This window comes from Quercus robur, chromosome 3 (assembly GCF_932294415.1).
Source record: "Quercus robur chromosome 3, dhQueRobu3.1, whole genome shotgun sequence".
NCBI lineage: Eukaryota > Viridiplantae > Streptophyta > Magnoliopsida > Fagales > Fagaceae > Quercus > Quercus robur.
Window position 1 is genome coordinate 56,846,996 of NC_065536.1, and position 22,922 is coordinate 56,869,917.

At 33.3% G+C, this 22,922-nt stretch overlaps 2 protein-coding genes across 2 annotated transcripts; one reads left to right on the forward strand and one right to left on the reverse strand.

Moving 5' to 3' along the window:
• Positions 1 to 717: 717 nt before the first annotated feature.
• LOC126718507 (2-methylene-furan-3-one reductase-like) lies at positions 718 to 3,805 on the reverse strand. Its single transcript, XM_050420738.1, has 4 exons — positions 3,268 to 3,805; positions 2,053 to 2,376; positions 1,250 to 1,409; positions 718 to 1,134 (listed from the first exon to the last, which is right to left on the reverse strand). Exons 1-4 carry the CDS (start codon positions 3,685 to 3,687, stop codon positions 869 to 871), a joined length of 1,170 nt encoding a protein of 389 aa, XP_050276695.1. The 5' UTR covers positions 3,688 to 3,805; the 3' UTR covers positions 718 to 868.
• Positions 3,806 to 5,345: 1,540 nt separating this feature from the next.
• On the forward strand, positions 5,346 to 10,113 carry LOC126718508 (uncharacterized protein At4g28440-like). The gene is made up of 3 exons (XM_050420739.1): positions 5,346 to 5,500; positions 6,297 to 6,530; positions 9,477 to 10,113. Exons 2-3 carry the CDS (start codon positions 6,308 to 6,310, stop codon positions 9,665 to 9,667), a joined length of 414 nt encoding a protein of 137 aa, XP_050276696.1. The 5' UTR covers positions 5,346 to 5,500; positions 6,297 to 6,307; the 3' UTR covers positions 9,668 to 10,113.
• Positions 10,114 to 22,922: the final 12,809 nt, after the last annotated feature.

Consider the following 22,922-nt stretch of genomic DNA (forward strand, 5'->3'; position numbering starts at 1 on the left):
TTTTCATAAATTATTGTATTGTATTATAATAAGAAGCAATGATTTTGTATCTTTTTCTTTGTTGATAATTTGTTAATATTAAATAGATGCTTATTTAAAGTTTCATAATAATTTTTTTTTGTTTATATTCCCCCCAATCCCAAATCCTAGCTCCGCCCCTGTGTAGAATCAAGTTACATTTTAACCACCTTCCGCTAAGATTTCTTAATTTATAGGCTCTCTTAGGACGTATCCCATATTTTTTAGCCATTCCATGTTATGGCTGTAATGGGTTTTATAATTGCTCCAGTATAGTCATAATTCTCAGTGTAATGTATTTCTAATTTCAAAATTTGATGCTTGGGCCAACCGTAAGTCCAAGTCGTTTATGTTGTTTGCCATAGATACTCTAGGTTGGGCTTTTTCTTCCTTGGCCTCTTCGGCTGATAGACTTGCCTAGTTTAACCAGGCCATGATTTGGTGTGTCGTACTTCATGTTATTGTTCTCTGTATTAATTGCCCATATTCACTAGCTTGCCAAGCGTCTTTGCTTTAGTGGAGAGCATTGAAAATTTGCAAAGTCATGGGCATTTTGATATTTTGAGTTTCTGACTATTGTAGAGGGCATTATTCTAAGGGAAACACCATATAGTAAATCCAAGTACATGGTCCATAAATTTATTACGGGTGACAATTGTTTGGTAACCGTGAGTATTCCTTTTTGCATAGGATGGCATATCATTATAAGGGAATTCCTTTATTGGCCATGAACAAGCCGAATGAGAATGACAAAGATCACTCAGCACTCCAACACAAAATGTTCATGTGCTATAATTTAAATTAGTATACATTTAACTAATACAATGCAAAATTGCGCTTTTCATTCTTCTCATGGAATTGGATGTACAACAACCTTTCCAGTTGCTCGGTTTGTCTCAATGTATGAGAAAGCCTCGACAACCTTGGTGAATGGGAATGGCCCCTTGGGGTCTATTACAGGCTTCACCTTCCCACTTTCTAAATAGGGGTTCAGTTTCCTCAGAACAGCTCCATTTGAAGTTACTACAAATCTGAAGCCAGGAGGTGTGACCGCGCCAGTTAGCGCTACCACACTGCCCCCTTCTTTCACTACTTTCACTGCCTTATCACACTGCCCTGTCATTTCAAAAGAAAAGCATAAGGGAAAATCTATCATGACTTACTTTGTGACCATCAAAGACCTGGAAGACATGCAAATACAACTGCATATGAAAGTTGTACCAAATCTTACCAATAGCATCATAGACAACATCAAATTTTTCTGGCAAATCTTCAAAGTTCTCCTTAGTGTAATCAATAGCCAAATCAACACCCAAGCTCTTCAACAACTCCAATTTGCCAGTGCTTGAAGTTGCCGCAACTTTTGAGGCACCAAATACTTGCTTGGCTAGCTGCAGCAACAGAAAAATTAAAAGAAGGAAAAGATAAAGAAAATTGAAAGTAGGATTTGCCTTTATATGACATTCAAAAGTCATTAGAACATTCCCCCATTCTATTATTTTAAGATCCTGCATAGCTTTCGCTCCTTTGCCCAGTTGAAAGGTTTTATCTTTAGTCATGCATGTGACTTACCTCTTTTTCCAGTTGTGCTTAATATTACTTGTAGGATCTGACTAACAACTGAAACAATGCTGATGAATAATATAGGGAATCCAGAAATCAAAGGCAGAAGTGAATTGGCAAAGTTATGTAAACATGTCCATGCAATTAGTACGTAGATGACCAAAAAAAAAAAAAAATTAAATTGCCCAAGATTGATCACATCCATGTAAGAATTTGAGACTATAAAAAATGAGAGGATATAAAATTGTAAATGTACAAGAGATGACATGAGTTAGCTCAATTCTGGAGTTCATCAGATAAGCAGATTGAAGAACTATACCTCTTCTAATTGAGGTATAGTTCTTGGCATCCTGCAAATGAACTTCGATATTTACAAAATACACCTAAGTTATCAACTATTTGTCAAGCATTTGATTCTGTGTTTGCAGCAGCATTGGCAAAAAAAATATAATTAGTTAGAAAGACGAGTACCTGAATTACTAGGCTTCCAACTCCACCCGCACCATTCAAAACAAGAATAGATTTACCAGCAGAAAACCCAGTTCTTTCTAGACCCTCATAGGCAGTCTCAATTGCAAGTGGTAGCCCAGCAGCCTGAACAAAATCCAGATTCTTCGGCTTCGGAGCCAATAATTTTTCCTGGACAGCTGTGTACTCTGCAAGAGAACCAAATTGCTCAGGCCCGTCCAATGCTTTCTCATTTATATCTCCATATACTTCATCCCCCACTTTTAGATCCTTTACTTGACTGCCCACTTTTACTACCACACCTGCAACATCATAGCCTGGTACAGTCTAGCAGCAAACAAAATGAAGAAGAACCCCTTAGTTAACTAATGAACCCAACACCGCTAATATGATATGTGATAGACATAAGAAAACCTATCAAAAATAAATAAAATTAAATTAATACATTGTTCACATACTCTTCCACTTTTTAACCTTTCAATTTTACATTAAACAATTTCAGCTTTGCAAAAACAGGACCATGTTACAAAATATTCATACTTTGTGTTTTGTACCAATTTAATTTCAAGTTTGCTTCAGAATATAAACAACCCTTTTCTACAAAATCACTTCAAGAGAAAGGCATCCCTTATGAGTCTTCCCTAGTAATTGACAATTTCTCCACAAAAAGTAATCAATTCTAACTGTTCCCCGCATCATAAATTTCTCAAACCTTTTCATTATTCATGTAAAAAACTCAACAAACATTGCAATCCTAACTATATTCAAGCAAACAAAAAAGATAACGTAATATAATGGTTAAATGATCAAAGTCGTTTTTCCAAACAGCTTAAAACTTTTCTTTTGGGATAAGTAGTAATTTGTCATATCCATTCTACCTTACATCAAAAAAGTAAGGAAAATATACTTCCACATATGAAATAGAGTGTTAGACTAATAGTTATATGATTAAATTCATAATTTTTTAATAGCTTAAATTTTGGCACATGATAATTCATCTTAGAATTCCACAATTTTGCTGATATTTCACTTGATTACTTAAAAATATATATATACAAAAATTTAAATCTCAGGTTCTCTATTCCTTCTTTAATCAAGTACAACTTCTTGGGTTTAAAACTAACAAGCATGTTCCATAAAAAAAATCTAAATTCCACCACTTCTTCACATTTTCTCATAAACCAAACATCCCCAAAAGAAAACCAAAAGGAAAATTACCGGAAGAGGTGAATCAGTGGCCTTGAATTTTCCCTGCCGCCTCTTGAAATCCACAGGGTTAAGCGCAGCAGCAACAACCTTGACCAGAACCTGGTCCTCCTTCACTTCCGGCACAGAAACCTTGGAGTCAAACTTCAAAACATCAACACCCCCATATTCTCCATACACCCAAGCCTTCATCTCAGATGGTATAGAGGACAGTTTAGAAGCTTCAGCAGAGGCAGGAGCAGCTTGCGAATTAGCAGAAACTCTGAGACGAAATGGAGAAAGACCAAGTTTTCTGACTGAAACAGATATAGTTGTAGTGGGGATGGTTCTCTTGGTGGTTTCTCGTAATGGATTTGGTTGTGGTGGTGATAATGGTGGCAGTAGGGAGAGAGAGTGAAAGGCTGTGAGTTGAGAAGGTGTGGATGTGAACATGGTTTCCTATGACTGTGTTTTCAACTGTCACTCTAAACTGGAGTGAGAGTCTTTAACGGCTTATCTCTTCTCTAAACCTTTTGGCCTTTCCGACCTTGAATTTCTGACTTACAAATGGCGCTTCTTTTATCGCTAACTAGTAACTACTACACACACAAAAATGTCCTCCAATGGTTCCTTGACATATCAGCAATGAGTAATGGGCCGGGTTACCCGTTTATAAAATTATCCACCTTTTTTTTTTTTTGAGAAAAGAATCATAGATTGTGCTTACATTGTTACGTAATTACACTTAGAGAGTACTATGTATGAGCATCAATATTAGTTGTGTTAAAACAAAGACCATTATGACACATTAAAAAATTATTTTATCTATTTTAACACATCATTGAACAATACATCTTAAATTACATCTTCTATTTTAAGATTACAACAATACATTAAAATAATCTAAAACAAACCTTATCTATATATAAAAAAGTAAAAATAACAAAAACAAATATATTTAGCACATAGGGATGAGAGAGAGAGAGAGAGAGAATTAAATAAAAATACCTAAATATGTTTAGCACATCTAGTCGTACGGCCCGTACCCTCCTATTATTAGAACATCACGATAGCTCATGCCAAATTTATTTGAAATTTGACACATTTGATGGAGGTTTGTTTTTGGTTTTTGGTGTGTAAAATGCACAAAATTTAGCATTTAATACATTTGATGCTAGTGCTCTAATTACATTTTTAATAAATTATAACAATTCACATTATTTTCAAATTCATCAAAACTAATTCTCATTAAATCAAATAAAAAAAAATAATAAAATAAACTTATATATGGATGGGTTGGGTTGGATCATATGGACTAAAAAAACTATCAATCCGAACCCAACCCAACCCACCAATCCATAAAAATTAACTTGAAGTGTTAGGTTAAGTTTGGTAGATTTGGTTGGGTCGGTGGTTGGATGCATAAACCCTAAGTAATATCTTCATATAGAGTTTTTTAAGCATACTCAACATGCACATGTTATTTGGATCAGTAATTTTTTATTTGATAGGTAGATGATCAATGTTGGACCCTCTCAATGTGCTTGGCTAATGCCCATTCATAATAAGCAAATACAATTCCTTTCTTATGGATTAGATTTACACAGAGGAAATTTGTTGGTACTCTCCAAAAGAATTGTAAAGAATTTATATCTTTTATAGTGTTGCATGACTTGTTTTCCAAAGAGTAAAAAATTTAAAAAAACAACACATTGAAAATTTTTATCAATGAATTGACCATGTAAAAAAGTTACTTCAAGAATTATAAAAGATTTTTTTATCCAAAAAAAAAAAACTATTCAAAAAATCGGAACGTTGTTTGAAACAACAACAACAAATTTTCTATTTATAGCCTGTAAAAACTTTCACTTTTTATTTAGAGAATGTTTTAAGGTGTTTGCTTTAAATAATAATTTTTTATCATCAAATCAATATACTAATCGATTTTTAATGTAAGCGAGGACGAATCTCAAATTTACTATAAAGATTTCAAAACTTTCACTTACAAGTAATCCAAAAATCCTAATAAGAAATTGTTGTACAAAATAGTGGTAGTACAACTTTTAGGAGACGCACGTGTAAGGTCAAGATTAGTCGTCACGTGATAAAGATCAAGGGTCCACTACTAATTTCACAACAGCGAGTCCCTTTTTAGTTTGTAAAACTTTTTGTAGACGCCTACGTTTTCTCATTTTCCTCAGATCTCTCTCCCTCTCTCGCCAACTCACAAATTTTCTTCGCATCTGCAATAAACATTCAATTCAAGGTGATGATTACTCAAGCCCTAATTTCTTCGATCTCATTTTCAATTATTTCTAACTTTTTTTTCGTTATTTTCAATTTCAAATTTTTATTAACGTGTTAAATTTTTTTTTTTGTTAATGTCGTTATTCGTGTCTAAATTAATGATAAAAAAGCAATTGGGTTTTCGATTTCCTATATTTAGTTCATGATTTGCTTTTATTTCTCTCCGATCCGTTACTTTGACCATCAAAATCTGCAATTTTTGGAAGTGAATTTTTTTTTTTTTTTTTTTTTTTTAATTTGTTAATAATTTGATTGAGTATTATATATGAAGATTGATGAAAAGCATGAGTTATATAAGTTGTACATGAATTTGATTACATGGTTTGTGTAGGTGTATATATTTTTTATGATTTATTTGGTTGGTGAGAAAATGTGGGTGAAAGATTAAGCATTAGATGTCAGTATTAATTCTTTTTTTTTAGTTCTTATTGTTATAATTTTGGTCTTAGAAGAGAATCCATTGGGAAAATATGTGTTAGGCTTAAGGGAATTGGTTTCAAATTGATGAAAGTTTCTAAATTTGCTTAGCATCTAGAATAAACATAATGGTTTTTTTTTTTTTTTTTTTATTGGGATGAGCCATATATTGGTAATTGGGATCAAATGAGTGTAGTTTTTATCACTCAAAAAATCAGAATAATCAAGCTTTAACACAGTTTGAAGCAATCGATTTTGGTTATTCGGTGCTGCGCTTTTGGCAGTGTTGTTTCTGATTGTCGTCTTGCTGAATAATTTGTTGTTTTGGGGTTCTTTAGGTTTCTCAAAAATGGCAGAATCAAAACCAGGATTGAGGAAACCCACATTCACTAAGGTTGACCAGCTTCGTCCTGGCACTAGCGGGCATACTCTCACCGTGAAGGTTGTCAGTACCAAGATGGTATTGCAGAAGGGTCGTGCTGATGGTCCTCAAGTACGCCAAATGCGAATTGCTGAATGCTTGGTGGGTGACGAGACAGGGTTGATTATTTTCACGGCTAGAAATGATCAAGGTACATTTCTTTTAATTTTAAACTATGGACTGCTTATAGTTTTTTCTTTCATTAGACATTTTGTTATCACTGTTCCTTTTAAATCTAAGCTAAGATTTATATAGCACGGATCAATTGTATATTGTTATTTCAGGTTGGTTTAGTTTGTAATTTTCATTGTGTTATAAGATCCTACTGTTATGGATCCTTTTTTTTTTTTTTATGGAGCATAATTGTTTCTTTTTCCAGAAATTTTTTCATCTTATTGTTTTTAAGTGATGACAGGACATGTTGGTTGGTATTATACATTTGAACCACAGATTATGAGGGTAAATAATGTGGTTGATATGATAATTGACAATTAATTAAACTTTTTCATTTTGAGTTTTCTGTCAAACAATTAACTATTTTGGCAATAGGAAATCCTTAAAGGTAGACATGTTTCTGGGTGTTCCTATAGATGAACTGATGCAGCTATTTATTAAATAGAATTGATTTTCAATTAGGTCGAGGGATCAGAGTATTATTCAAGTAATTCTTGTGTTGAAAGTTTGTGCTGTTGAAGGCTGTCTTTATGCAGCCAAAAGGTAGCTGCTTCGTTCTTCATTTAGACTGTTTCATAAGTTATCAATTGTGTAAAAATATGAATGCTTTCACACGTCTTTTCAGAGTGCTTAGCATACTGTGCTAATGTTGGAATTCTCTCACATTCATTTATTTGAGGGCATAAGCTTTCTCTTGAAAATATTTATTGGAATTGTTATTTACAATTATGATGATACCAACATGGGAAGCCAATTGCACCTTTCTTTTCTGTTGGATCATTATGATGATGTTTAGTTCTAAAAAATAGTGTATTCACTTTTCATTTTCACTCTTCTGTATTCTTTTTAAGAATCTGAATATAGAAAAAATGATCCATTTTCACATTTGAGTTTGTTTGGGAACCTGATTTGAATACATAATTTGAGTACGAAATACACCCTTCTCCGGTTTGGCTATTGTTCTCTATTTTAGGAAAAAACACCTTTCACTTACACAGGTCACTTCAGTTACTGTGCAGGTCTGACTTGAGGGGTCTTAACAGTTGGTGGGGTCCCAGTCGTTTTCAAGAAATTAGCAAGAATGCCACTACTCGTTTTCGCTGAAAATGAAAATGCTGGAAATGTGTGTTATTTTTTGTATTCAAATCCAAATTTTAGGATACTGAAAATGAAAACTAAGTATAAATCTTCAAGCCAAACCAGTTTTTAGCGGTGGGTCCCACAAAAAAACTGAAAATGAATACCAAAAACACCTACTTTTTTCTCAAACCAAACACCCTCTATTTGGTTTGGTTTGCAATTCAGGGCCTTGTTGATCTTGACATCCAATCATTGTTACTGTGCTATTGCAATTTAATATCTTTCACATGATCATATATTTCAGGCTATTGCTTTGGGTTATTATTAACCTGCAGCATTTTTATGGTTTATTATTTACCTTATGTGGGGCCAGGGCATGGTAGTCAAAGGTGAGCCGGCACTTGCTCGCCTAGGTGGCTCTAAGGCAAGGCGCTCACTTTTAGTGCTAGGTGAGCTAGGGAACCACCTTAAGCCATGCAAAAGGCACTAAGGCGAGGGCCTTAGTTTATATGTTTTTTAGAAGCTTGATGTAAAATTTATCATTTGAAATCAATCAATACACCTAATTTCCTCATTCAACACATTTCAAAAAAACTTGATTATAATAATACACTAGGTACATATGATTTACATTCTATTTGTAAGTATCGTCGCCTCACTTTAATCAGACATGTGCCTTTATGTTGCCTCACTTAAAGGTGCTTCTGGAAATGATTTTGGATTGCACAACTCTTGATTTTTTTCCATATTGTCTTATGACCCCCCCAACACCCCCCCCCCCCCCCCCCCCCCCAACTTCCGCCAAAAAAAAAAAAAAAAAATCATTTATGCTAGGTTGCATGATTAGACAACTTTATTTGCTGGTTAAAGCAAAGAATGATGCTTCCAAGATATGTTTCATTTCTGAAAATGTGATGACAATTAGATAACATTTTGTTCCTAGGTGATCCAGTATGTCAACATCAGAGGATTGCACCTCACAACTTGGAAGTCCAAGATTTAATGTTAAGGAGGTCCAACTAGAGATGAGGTGTTTTGGTTTATGCCTCTGATATATTTTTGGTCTATTATGCCTCTGGTATATTTTTGGCCTATTCAACTGTCTTGCTATAGCCATTCCCTTTTACATGCAGCAGTTTATTCAACATTCTTTCGGATAGCATACGTTTAGAGTTTAGTTTAAGAAGGTAGTATCACACAGTACATTTAATCTAGGTGTCGTAAATCTTATACATTATTATCACTGGTGTGTATTCTTGGGTTTAGTTACTTTTTTTTTCTCCCCCAGATATTAACATGAATTATATTTATTTTGTAATATTTCTTTCAAAGGGATAGTGAGATTGAATAACAATGGGGGTTGTAAGACACAGGCTGGTTCCTGGTACAAGTATTTCAAAATATCTCAAGGAATTGGTGGTGGTTCTAAATTCTTGTACTATGGAGTGATAAATACCATAATGTGCAAATGCGCAGTACTTGAGATTAACTGATTGTTTTGCTGTATACATGATACATTTTATGTTGTCTAGTTTCAAATGCTTTTCCTCTGTTTGTCTCCCAGATTACTGGGAGACTAACTTGGTTGAATTTGTTTTACCTGGTGGGATTTGCTAATGACCGGTTTTCTTTTTCCTCCATACGTTAATGCAGTCTAATTATCAATAAGAGTTTTGTGTACGCATATGAGTGATTAAATTTTAGGAACAGCTTATTTTTGTGTGTACTTTTGGGGTGGGCATGCCAGCTTCATGTTCTTCTGTAACTAAACACGAACCATATTGTGTAGTTTGTCTGAATTTTTCTCCTTTAATTGATTTTATTTATCTTGGATGTTGTTTAGTGGACTTGATGAAAGAGGGCAGCACTGTAATATTGCGCAATGCTAAAATTGACATGTTCAAGGGATCAATGAGGCTTGCTGTGGACAAGTGGGGCCGTGTTGAAGTCACTGAACCTGCTGATTTCACTGTGAAGGAAGATAATAACCTGTCACTGATTGAATATGAGCTTGTGAATGTTGTTGAAGAGTGACTTTTCTGGACAGTGTTCACTTTCCTATTACATCCTGACCCAAAAAATAAAATGAAATGCAGAAAGAAAATTACTAGTCTTTGGGGCACCCGTTCTCCCAAATGCTCATTAAAGTTCACTTTTAGGCAGAGGAAATTTGGAAGCTAGTACTACCCATGTTGTTTCTACCTTTGCAGCAGATCCGCTGGAACCATTGGTTGGACATCCAAGCAGTTGGTGAAGGCTGCAGCCTGATAAAGATAAAGCAACTAGCTTTTATTTGTTTACTGTCTATTTGCTTTTGGAGAGTAAAATGTTCTGTCTATTAGATTATATATTTGAGATTGATATTATGAACTCCGTGACTCTATCTCTATACTCTGTATAACCTAGCATAATTTTGCTTGCACAATGTTTCTCTTTTCTTGTTCTCATGCCGTCAGGTTATATATCTGCATTTGTCCATCTGTAGTCAGTATTATATGAAACAAATGTGATAAATTTCCCTGATTTCATATGGGAATGGAGAGCATGCTGCTCACCTGTTTTGTCCTACTGATAATTAATACCATTAGCGAGTTTGAGGTAGCTGTACCCACAGTGCTGTTGTGGTAGGACGGCGTTTATTGTCTGGAAGAGTTGGCTGATTTTTTGAGCTGGTTTCTTGTGGGAACATATATTTCATTGTCAAAAATGCAACTGAACTAATGTAGATGAGTTCACTACACTGCTTATCGAGCCTGAAGAAGTGGCTGTCCCTTACCCAAATGTGTGCTTGCTGGGTTGCATATCAGTAACTATCAGCTCGATAAGGTAAAGGAAGTTTAAACTAGTATTGTCTTTGGGTCATTGCGTTATCACAATGATGATTAATGATAGACTTCAGACAGCAGAAACACTTACTAGTGTGGGGCTGGGTTTGGTGAGAATGAGGGTTCTATCTGTGATTTCTACTAGCCTGGGGCTTCAAGCTGTTGCTTGTTTTAACGCCATACCAGGTAAATGCTATCATCAAAACAGTAAGATTTGAAATGGGCCAGCCCCTATTGTTGCATTATTGCGATGACCATGACTGTCATGAAAAGGCTGTAGTCCTTTATGCAGTGTTGGGGTCATGGATTTGAGGTGTTTTCCTTGTTGAAGTTAGCTAGAGTTATTTTAAAAATTAGTGAAATATTCAAATATTTAATTCCAAGTTCCAGAAAGGATTTGATCACCATTGTTGCTGAGTAAGTCACTTATTTCATTGTTTTGTGTGTTCTTGGGAGAAATTAGAGCTCTTCAATAAAAAAAAAAAAAAAAAAATTCGATTGCTACTCGTGTTAGCAACTCTTCGATCATATATTCTATTTGCTATGATTTTTTTTTTTTTTTGGGGGTCATTTTCACGTTTTACATACATTTAAGATAGTACTCAATTACAAGCATAACAAAATCGAGTAATTTTAGTATCACATACAAAGTTGCAACTATCTTACGTGATAGATTATGATTAGCTATTTGTTACTTTTAAATGAACTCACTAATTTTTTTTTTCATTACTTACACATTGCCACATCACAGTTGTGGCAAGAAGTTGTGGAAATTTATGTGGTTTTAGACTTTCTTCTAACTACATGGAAATGAAGTGAAAAAGTAAGTAAAACTCTAAACTTTTCCATCATAAGAAAAGAAAAAAATTTAGAATCATAACTTTTTGTGCCACAAATTTGTCATAAATTTAATGTGATAAGTTGAGAGTGGTGGAGGAAAAGTGATGCATTTATATGAAAATGATAAACAACTAGTCACGTTTTACCGAATAGGAAAATGCTAGTTGTGGAAAAATGTGGTTTTTGAATTATTTATGGGAAACAGATATTAATCCTAGCAAGGGTAAGGGGGAAATGATCTCCCAAAAAAACTCTTTATATATAGACATTAAGTTTGCTCTTGAAAATTAAGTTTGTCAACCTCCCAAATAAATATATATATATATATATATATATATGTATGTATGTGTGTATGTAAAAGATACAAAGATATTTTGATTTCCAAAAATGAAAAGAAAAGATTTGTAGGGCAAGAAAAAACTACAAAGATAAGTATGATATATTGTTTTTTTTAAAATCAAACAAACAAATAGATCAATCACGGTGTTGCTAGCTGTCACATGCAAACGTCTGATTCGAACCCGAATCAAGCTAAATTAACTATAGCGTCAGGTCCTGGTTAGATCGAGGCTTGCCACTGGGTTTTCAAGAATCATCTGATCTGGACAATTGCAGACTAGTCATTACAAACCAAGGTGGGTATTGTTCTCGTGGAACGAGGCTTAACTACCGACTAGACACCAAGTTGATTTATTTTAAGGGTAGTGATTATTGCACACATGTATATAGGGACGGAGTCAGAGCTTTGAGTTAAGGGAGGTGGTTTTACTGTTGGTTGTGTGCATTGGTTTCAACCTTCGACTCTGTTAATACTTAGCTATTGAGATTTTTTATTTTTTATTTTTTTCTTTATTTTTGTGTCAGTAAGAACAAAATTATTTTTGTTTAGAATTTTTTAAATGACAGGGTTATTTATTTTAAATAAAATTGGTTAATTGAGTTTAATTTTTTTTTTTTTTTTAAAGTTTTACTATTGGTAATTTTTGTTTAGCTATTTTTTTGGGGCTTGTATACTTTGTTTTATATTTTAGATCTATAAATTTTTTTATAGTCACTAAAATGAGGAAAATATTTGGGGGGAGAGGTTTAAACTTTTTGCTGCACCTTGCTTGATTTTTTTTTTTGGTTGCAACTTTTCAATTCTTAAAAAAAAAAAAAAAAAAAAAAAAAAAAAAAAAAAAAAACCTTGAATTTGAATGCAGAAGATTTATAAGCTTTATTTTTATATCATGTGATGGAATGAATAATGATGAGTTGGTTATACTATTTGCTATATTAAGACTCTTTCATGAAGAGCATAATAGCCTGGTTAGCAGACAGTAGGATGTTGGATATGCATGGATCAAGAACAAGCTAGATATAAGCTGAAACTCAATCCATATAGAGAGTTCTTGAGCCTTACTTTTCTTTGTGAGAGTATATCTTTGTTTGAACTCTTAAATTTCTCTCATATGCTACAATTTTTGTAAAAGATCTCTATATTTTTTAGTTGACTACTGGAAACATTATTGGGAGATATACCATGATCCTAATTATTTTTGTCCTTAGACATGTTGGTTTATGTGAATGTGTAATTTCCCCCAAAAAATTTTCATTGCAATAGATTGCAACATTTTGAAATTTATTGCAGCAAAAAATTTCGTTGCAATAAGACTTTTTTCTTGTAGTGTCTATTGATTCTTACCTCATTGGAACTTGACAAAATTATCCAAGATTTTAGTAACACAAACCAATTCAAAGAAATCAAGCAAATAATTCGTCATTGCAGAGATATGAGTGAAACCCAGCTATTGACAATCAAAGATCTTCTAAGGTTTATGCTAATTGTCAAGTCCTCTCATGCTCCTTTGCAATTAAACAGTGATACTGCTGCTAAAATCAATGAATTGGATTTGAAATATGAGAGAGAGTGGGACAGGACGATGGGTGAGGTGGGTGGGTTTTGAGAAGAATCTAAATTTGGGAAGAGGCACACGGGTATAGAAAAAATTGGTTTTTGTTTTAATTGATTTTGAAGAAGGGTGTTTTAGACTTTTAAGTTTGTTCCACCTACGCAAAAAACATGTGTTTGTCACATGCAGTAAACTTCTGTCAAATATAACAGCAAAAGTAACACTAGGGTGCAAAGTGTGATAAGTGTAATAGTTTAGGGTGCAAAGTGTGCATTCGGATAGTTTAGGGTACAAAGTGTAATTTAGTGCATAGTTTAGGGTGGTAATGTGTAATTTCCCCCAAAAAATTTTCATTGCAATAGATTGCAACATTTTGAAATTTATTGCAACAAAAATTTCGTTGCAATAAGACTTTTTTCTTGTAGTATCTATTGAAATTCTTACCTCATTGGAACTTGACAAAATTATTCAAGATTTTAGTAACACAAACCAATTCAAAGAAATCAAGCAAACAATTCGTCAATGCAGAGATATGAGTGAAACCCAGCTATTGACAATCAGAGATCTTCTAAGGTTTATGCTAATTGTCAAGTCCTCTCATGCTCCTTTGCAATTAAACAGTGATACTGCTGCTAAAATCAATGAATTGGATTTAAAATATGAGAGAGAGAGGGACAGGACAATGGGTAAGGTGGGTGGGTGGGACCTAAGATTTTGAGAAGAATCTGAATTTGGGAAGAGGCACACAAGTATAGAAAAAATTGGTTTTTGTTTTAATTGATTTTGAAGATGGGTGTTTTAGACTTTTAAGTTTGTTCCACCTACGCAAAAAACATGTGTTTGTCACATGCAATAAACTTCTGTCAAATATAACAGCAAAAATAACACTAGGGTGCAAAGTGTGATAAGTGTAGTAGTTTAGGATGCAAAGTGTGCATTCGGATAGTTTAGGGTACAAAGTGTAATTTAGTGCATAGTTTAGAGTGGTAATGTGTAATTTCCCTCAAAAAAATTTCATTGCAATAGATTGCAACATTTTAAAATTTATTGCAACAAAAAATTTCATTGCAATAAGACTTTTTTCTTGTAGTGTCTATTGAAATTCTTACCTCATTGGAACTTGACAAAATTATCCAAGATTTTAGTAACACAAACCAATTCAAAGACATCAAACAAATAATTCGTCATTGCAGAGATATGAGTGAAACCCAGCTATTGACAATCAGAGATCTTTTAAGGTTTATGCTAATTGTCAAGTCCTCTCATGCTCCTTTGCAATTAAACAGTGATACTGTTGCTAAAATCAATGAATTGGATTTGAAATATGAGAGAGAGAGAGGGATAGGACAATGGGTGAGGTGGGTGGGTGGGACCTAAGGTTTTGAGAAGAATTTGAATTTGGGAAGAGGCACACGGGTATAGAAAAAATTGGTTTTTGTTTTAATTGATTTTGAAGATGGGTGTTTTAGACTTTTAAGTTTGTTCCACCTATGCAAAAAACATGTGTTTGTCACATGCAGTAAACTTCTGTCAAATATAACAGCAAAAATAATACTAGGGTGCAAAGTGTGCATTTGGATAGTTTAGGGTACAAAGTGTAATTTAGTGCATAGTTTAGGGTGGTAATGTGTAATTTCCCCCAAAAAATTTTTATTGCAATAGATTGCAACATTTTGAAATTTATTGCAACAAAAAATTTCATTGCAATAAGACTTTTTTCTTGTAGTGTCTATTGAAATTCTTACCTCATTGGAACTTGACAAAATTATCCAAGATTTTAGTAACACAAACCAATTCAAAGAAATCAAGCAAATAATTCGTCATTACAGAGATATGAGTGAAACCCAGCTATTGACAATCAGAGATCTTCTAAGGTTTATGCTAATTGTCAAGTCCTCTCATGCTCCTTTGCAATTAAACAGTGATACTGCTGCTAAAATCAATGAATTGGATTTGAAATATGAGAGGGAGAGGGACATGACGATCGGTGAGGTGGGTGGGTGGGACCTAAGGTTTTGAGAAGAATCAGACATTAACCATTATCACCATCATTTGAGCTATGAGAAATATTTCCACAATACCAAAAAACATTTTTATTTATGGGCATTCTCTTGGGGGTTCAAGTTTTGAGCTTTTGAAGCATTTAGATACCACCATTGTCTCTCTTTTCTTCCCAAAAAAAAATTAAAATTTTTTTTTTTTTGAAAAAGCAGAAGAAGAAGAAAAAAAAAAAAAAAAAAAAGAGAAAAGAAAAAAAGAAAAAGAAAAAGAAAAGAAGACGAAAGAGAAGACATACATAATCAATCAATAAATCATCGGTGTCTTACACATCTTCCATGTATTTTAGAAGAGTTATATGGTTGAGTAAAGGTTATTTTGATTCTAAGTTGGTTGTTACTGCTATGAGTTGAGTTTGACTTGAATTTTCTACATTTGATTCACATACCTCATATTTCAAAGAGAGCAGTTTGTCTTTACCTAGCCATAAGATTATACTACCACTGAGCTTAAAGTCCTACTTGATCCTAAAGGTGCAAGGCTAGTATGTGTTTGGTATAAAAACTAGGAATAAGAATGGTATTATTCTCATGTTTCCAGGAATTCAACATCCTTTCCAAGAGATTTTTTTCGTTGTTTTAGCGGCTGTTTTTGTATACACGTGATATTCTTTAAACTTCTTCTTTCCTTTTTGTTCACATGTAATTTGAAGAGGGGGAAAAAAAAGAGCCATTACTTCTATGTGTGTTCTTTTAGAGTGTTGATGACTTAAGAGAGGTTTTGGAGTAGAGGCTCTAATCTAGATTATTCTTGGTCTATACATGTTTGAAAAATCCGGTTTGATTGGATGGGCTATGCACACACACACACACTCCAAAAGTGAAGCTAGTGAAAACTCTTTAATATGATGAATAGTATCCCAACTCAAAATTGAAAGTTCATTTGTATGATATAATAATTAAGTAGACTAACATTTGCTGCAAGAATTTTCAGGAAACCTTTGACTTTTGTGGGTAGAGTCACTGCAAACCCTCACGAGAGTAAACTCGTCCACTAGGGCTGACTTAGGTGTTTAAAGACTTGCTGCACATGAGAGGTGCAGCCGTGTAGCCTATGAAAGTGGCTTATATTTTAGTTTTAATTTTTCATTTTCAGTAGATGTGGGTGCTTTGTGAATTGCTAGGGACTAGTAAGATTTAAGTTGGGGTGGAGAGGTGTGATAATGCGTTAAAATGTATACTTGTTATAGATTCATGTGAGCATTATCTCCTTATTACTATGCTTAATTTGTATAATTAAGTCATAAATTGCATTAGTCCCTATTATTTATCTTTACATAATTTCTTGAATAAGATGTTATTCATTGCGTGTAATTTTCTACTTTCAAGAAATCATGTGAAAAAGATGAGTTTACAGGAATTTGTGAGAAAATGAAGGCTAAACTAGAATTAAAGAGGAGCTAAAGGACCATGTTTAAATATCTAAGGAGGTGCAGATGGAGTGTTTGGGTCATCTACCATGTTTAGAAGTTTCAAATAAGGAAAGAAATCAAAGAGGTAGAATTTAAAAAGGAAAAATCAGATTTGAGCACAATATTTTGTACGTAGAGTAATGCTATAACCACAAACTATTTTACAACATTTTTACAAATTGTTGATGTGACTAACTTCTTATTGGTTTTCATTTAGTTTTACTATTAATATCACTTTATCATTTATCAATAATCACTCACCACATTAGTAGTTTGTAAATTTTTTTATAAAAAAGTTTGTATCTCTAGCATTACTCTTTGTGCGTATCTCTCTCCTCAAAAATCCAATTGACCCATGACTTAAATATCTACAACTTTCCAGTTTTGAGTTTTGAGTTTTTCGAAATTCACAATTTTTGAAAGCTGAAATTAACTCATAAGTTATTGCTGTAAATTTGGACGAAAATTAAAATAGTTAAAGTTTTATTTTCTTTGGACACTTTGACATTAGGGTTTGGATGGAGGCTGTAGAGAAAGAATTTTAAATAGAAACCACGTTTTAAAATGAATGGGTTTTTTCTAAAAACTATTCTAACCATATTATTAATCAAGGTTATCATATATTCTTGAATTATCTCAGTTCAACCGAGTCATAAGTTTTTAACTGTATAAGAACAATCAATTATGAAATATATATTTTCTTAGATCACAAAAAATTTCATATCAATATAGGGAAATGTAACAACCCTGCCCCAACTGTGTGGATATTGTCCGCTTTGGGACCTATGCCCCTCACAATTTTGTTCTCCCTCAAAGCACACGGCAGTGGGGGAAAAAACCTCTACACATTAAAGGAAGGTCACTCCTTATAAGCACATCTCCATGTGCTTCCCTAGGCGATGTGGGATTCCATGGATTGCAAGATCCCTTTTTGGGTCAGTATAATCCACCCCCCTTACGAGCACACGCGTCCTCGCGTGTGGGACCCACACTTCCGATTAGGGCATGACTCTGATATCATCTGTAATGACTCAAAGAAAAGCGCTAGCTACATCTACGCTATACCTCAAAAGGACTAGTTACAATTGAGGCTCCTTGCAGTTGTTAATAAAGTCCAATTTAATCCAGTAAATATTCAATGTGTGACTCATCACACAATCAATTAAATTGGGGCATCACAATCTCCCCCACTTAAATCCCTAAGGTCCTTGTTAGGGCCCACTTTGTGGGGTAGTGTCTCCGAGCCCACATGGGATTGCCGGGCCGGCTCTGATACCACATGTAACGACCCCGCCCCAACTGTGTAAATATTGTTCGCTTTGGGGCCCATGCCTTTCATAGTTTTGTTCTCCCTCAAAGCACATAGCAGTGGGGGAAAATGTCTCTACACATTAAAGGAAGGTCACTCCTTATAAGCACATCCCCATGTGCTTCCCTAAGCGATGTGGGATTCTATGAATTGCAAGACCCCCTTTTGGGGTCACTATAGGAAACACCCCAATGCTATGGTATTTACATTATTGATTTAAATCAATTTTATTATTATTCTTGTTAACAATCATCAAGCAAAAATGCTTTTCTTCTTCACCCAAATTATTATTTAATTATATTGTCTTTGAATTTACCATGTTCCCTATGGTTCAACTTTGGTACTCCAAGAATTATATTGCTACGATCTCTTGCACTAAAGAGTTATATTCTCTTTCTAAACATGGGGCAACTTATGGTATTGAGAATCTACTGTTTGTTTTAAATTTTTAATAAATCCTTACATCTCCATCAGTTCAGCCTTTTCCTGCTTTTCCCACCAGAGATAAGGAAAATATATTGATTATAATTTGATTAATTCTAAGACCACACTTTTTATCATATTTTATCTCACAATTATTTTATGTACCAAATTCTAACTAGTTGCTTTTTACTTTCACATAGATCCACTAATTTTTTTCTACTACTTACAGCTTACCACATCAAAATTGTAACAAAATTATGACACAAAATGTTAAGATCCTAGATTTTTTCTTATAATTTACCACCTCATAAAAAAGCGGAAGATTCGTGAGCCCATTGACTATCAATAATTGAAGGAAAAATACTATTTTGATCCTTACATTTTAGGGTTACTGCCAATTTGGTTGTTACTCTTTGGTAGCAATCAATTTGGTCCATGTTGTTTTCAACTTGCAATCAATTTGGTCCCTATCATCAAATCACATATTTTCTTTCATTTTCTTTCACTTTCTTGGCAACCAAACAAATCAAATTTACCAAATTCCAATTCTAGTAGACATAATAGCAACTCAGCAACTAAAACAAATCCAGATTTAAACTAATAATGACTGCAAATTGAAAATAACAAAGACCAAACTAATTGCAAGTTAAAAATAACAATGACTGATTTGGCCGCTACCAAAATATATTAACCAAATTAACAGCAAGTTAGAAATAATATAGATCAAATTAGTAATTAATGACTACAAAATATAAGTAACAAAATGGTATTTTTCACTTACTTACTTTTTAACTTTATTTTTTCTATAGTTCAATAGCTTTCCATCCAATCTAAGTTTCAGTACGTATGCAGGCATGCTTTACCAAACATTTGATTGAAATTAGTGATTTCTTTTGTTATTAAAATATTCTCTTTTTGACCTTGGGGGCAAGCCACGGTATTGGAAATCAACTATTTGTTCTATTAATTCTTTGCATCTCCATCAGACGAGTCTTTCCCACTACCAGAAATAAGGAAATTAAGATAAAATACCAGTTTATTATTGTAAGAACAAAGTTTAATTATAAACTATTTTATAGCCAATGGTTACAACTTTTACTAAATATCTTTTTGTTGGATATGAATTTTGACAAATATACCATTGAATTACATTTCTTCTTATATCTTCTATACTTGCAAAATTTCAAGATCAAAGATTAATATCCATTTCATTAATCAAATGTTGAAATTTCATGTTTTGTAGTCCCAAATTATGCATAAAAAATTATTTGTGGATTGAATACTAAATGAAATCTAATTGTCAGGTTAATTTTTTAGTAAGAGTTGTAGCCAAACTTTGTTCTTATTGTGAGAATATCTTTATCAAGATATTTAATATGGCCCACATATATTTTTTTTTATTAATTATCTATTTATTTAATAATAAGAGTAATAGATAAAGATGAGTCTAGTTTGCCTCTAGTAATACTTTAACAAGACATCTCTTTTTATTATGATAGGAAGTTGCCTTCTCACCCACTAACTAAATGTGCGGTAGAGATTAGAATCCTAGGTCATGTCAATTTTTTCTCAAGAAAAAACTAAATCATAAAATACACTATTGGTTCTTAAGGTTTATTGTGATGTCCATCTAGGAAAAAAAAATCAAATATTTAGTTAGCAAATCATCATACGTTCTTCAAAACAGTTGAAGACACTCACAAGACTGAGCAAATCAACCACAAACCATCATGGATCCACCTAAAATATGAATAAAATCCTAGAGAGAGAGAGAGAGAGAGAGAGAGAGAGAGAGAGAGAGAGAGAGAGAGAGAGAGATTGCTACATGCAAAACATTCACTAAGTAATAGAGATCAAGGATTTTAGGTGATGAAGCACAAAATTGTCAATGAGTTGATCGTTCACACGTGCGCCAATGAAGGGTACCTGAAGAACAAAGGAACAAAGATCCAACAGAGAGCATCGGTGGGATGCCGGCCAAATACCCTCCGAAGGTTAAGTTAGTGATAGAAGAATCTTCAAGAACTCAATAGTGTAAGAGCTAGGAAATTTCATGTACCTTAAGGAAGAGGAGGCTTGGTGCTTATATAGTGGTGTAGAACTAACTAAGATCTCTTGAATGTTGGAGTTTTCCTTGTAGAGAAGATTTGGAGTTAATGCCCCGAGATTTTAGGGCTTCTCTTCCCATACGGGGAAGATACGAACTTGTAGTAGGGTCTTTGGACGTGGTGTGCGAGTTATTTCTATGTGGGGATACATGAGTGGAGAACATGTAAAAGTTTGTGGGACTCAGCGTACTCAACCATCAGTGTGCAAATCATCCGTCTGGGTCCAATAGAGCACCCATTGGGCTTATATGTCGGACTTAAATACATGCTACCCAAAGGGCCGATGAGTCCCCATCGGGGTCTTATACTTGCACCATCAGGTCCTAAGGGAATTACATGAGATACCCGTCCCGACGGGTCTGTAACTTTATGGATACCAGGTGAGCCACCCTCTCGACGGACCTTAAGTGAGGCGTTTTACCCGACGGATCAAAGAGTTAAAGAAATTTTCATAGGCCAAAAATACCCTTATCACTAGGTGATTTTAGATTTGGTTCCAACTCTGCCTTAGGATAACAATCTCCAAACAAAGAAATGGGTTTTAAAGTTGAGATATATAAAGGAGAGGAATGATTTGGATGTATGTATTTTCTTCATGAGTGTTCTTTCAATAATAGTTATAATAGCAATTATTAGAGAATGTGAAAAGTGATTATGTTACTTTGATTGATAAGTTACAATTAGGTTAAATTAGGTTATAGAGAATGTCTTCTAAAAAAAAAAAAAAAAAAAAAAGATAGCAAACTAAAAAAACAGAAAAATGGTGACATGACTAATGATGTGGTTCAATAGAAGTGTAATAACGTTAAATGCTACGCTTTAACCTTGATTTTATATTATATATGGAAATAGATTAAAAGGGACACTTGGCATAAAATTAGACTAAAATTAGAAATTAATTTGAATTAGATTTAAATTCTCTTAGTCTTAAAAAATAAAGTTGTAATAACGCCTTGGACCTCTTGGTTTTCATAGTGGTGTAAAATTCCAGTACCAAAATTCAAACAATCAAAATTGGATATTTGCCATAAAATTAGAATTAAATATATGATTGGGTTTTTTTATGATTTTTTATTGGATTTCTTGTATTTTGTATTGAAAAACTCACTTGATAGTTTGCGCAAAAATTAAAAAAAATTGAATGGGATATGTAACACAAAATTAGACAACAATTAAAACCCAATTTGAAATCACTGAGACTTGGACCTAGTCATAGGGATATAGCACATAGTCATAACTTTTTAGTAAATATATGTAATTTTTTAAAACATTGGTATTATTTCCAAGGTCCAATGAAAAAATTATTATACGATTGTCAATTGATTTCAAACATGTAATTATTATTAATTTGAAATGAACTTAATTATTGTTTCCAAACCTACGATTTTTTTTTTTTTTTTTTGTTAACAATGATGTTTCTATAAGGTGTGGAAGTCTAATTAAGTGACTTTGAAATTTGTATTTGTGGACTTTTTACTAGTTTTAAGTATTCTTGACAAAAGTTTATATGTATTTCCTAGTATGAATAATGCTAGAGATACAAATTAATTTACAAATTACTGATGTGATGAGTGATTATTGGTAAATTAAAAAGTAATATTAATGATGAGTCTTGATGAAAATCAATAAAAGATTAGTCACATCAATATTTTGTAAAAATATTGTAAAATAGTTTACGACCGTAGCATTACTCTTTTTAGTATTTAGTTTATTTGAGATGAAGCAGACATTATAATTTTAATAGATTTGAATCATTTCTGTAATCATGTTTTGAGGATATTTATAGTTTTTAATAGGGCCCTCCCCTGGTCATTGAAAGGTAAAGTTTATATATACATTATTATTATTATTATTATTATTTTCATGTTTACAGTGATTGTCCTAGTTAGAAAGTATTACATGCTGTAATTCCGGTAGCTTTAACCTTTCTCTCTTAGACACACAAGCATTTATTGCATGAAAAGATGCTAATTAATTGAATTACAAAACCCATGATTGATTATGTACATAGCAGCTCAAATTTACTAACAATGACATTGTTTTTTTTCTTTTTAGAAGAAGCAATGGCATGGTTAATGGACAATAAGAAGAAGATAAAAATAAAAGAAGATATTTTACGTAGTGTGCCGACAAGTAACATTTACCTTTGCTGTTGTACGGCATAGCTGGTACTGGTAGCTTTTTGCAAAGGTCCACCTTGTGACATCCTTCTCTTGTCCCTTGTGATATTCTTAATCACAATCTCGTTGTCACCACTAGGCAATAATGCATGAATCGATCTTGTTTTATTATTCTATCATACATATATCTTCTTTTACGTACTACTGTTTTTGGATAATCACTTTTATGTACTAGATTTTTTATAGTTCTGGCATTCTCGTATGATTTTCCTATAAATATCCACGGATTATATGTTGGGTGCA

What these genes read in the sequence shown, in the direction of transcription:
- LOC126718507 (XM_050420738.1), bottom strand. Translation starts at nt 3,687, where the DNA reads ATGTTCACATCCACACCTTCTCAACTCACAGCCTTTCACTCTCTCTCC. An exon ending in CCACTGATTCACCTCTTCCG is followed by an intron (nt 2,377 to 3,267) that starts GTAATTTTCCTT and finishes GTTTGCTGCTAG; the next exon opens with ACTGTACCAGGCTATGATGT. An exon ending in TTGGAAGCCTAGTAATTCAG is followed by an intron (nt 1,410 to 2,052) that starts GTACTCGTCTTT and finishes CTGTTGCTGCAG; the next exon opens with CTAGCCAAGCAAGTATTTGG.
- LOC126718508 (XM_050420739.1), top strand. Translation starts at nt 6,308, where the DNA reads ATGGCAGAATCAAAACCAGGATTGAGGAAACCCACATTCACTAAGGTT. An exon ending in CACGGCTAGAAATGATCAAG is followed by an intron (nt 6,531 to 9,476) that starts GTACATTTCTTT and finishes GATGTTGTTTAG; the next exon opens with TGGACTTGATGAAAGAGGGC.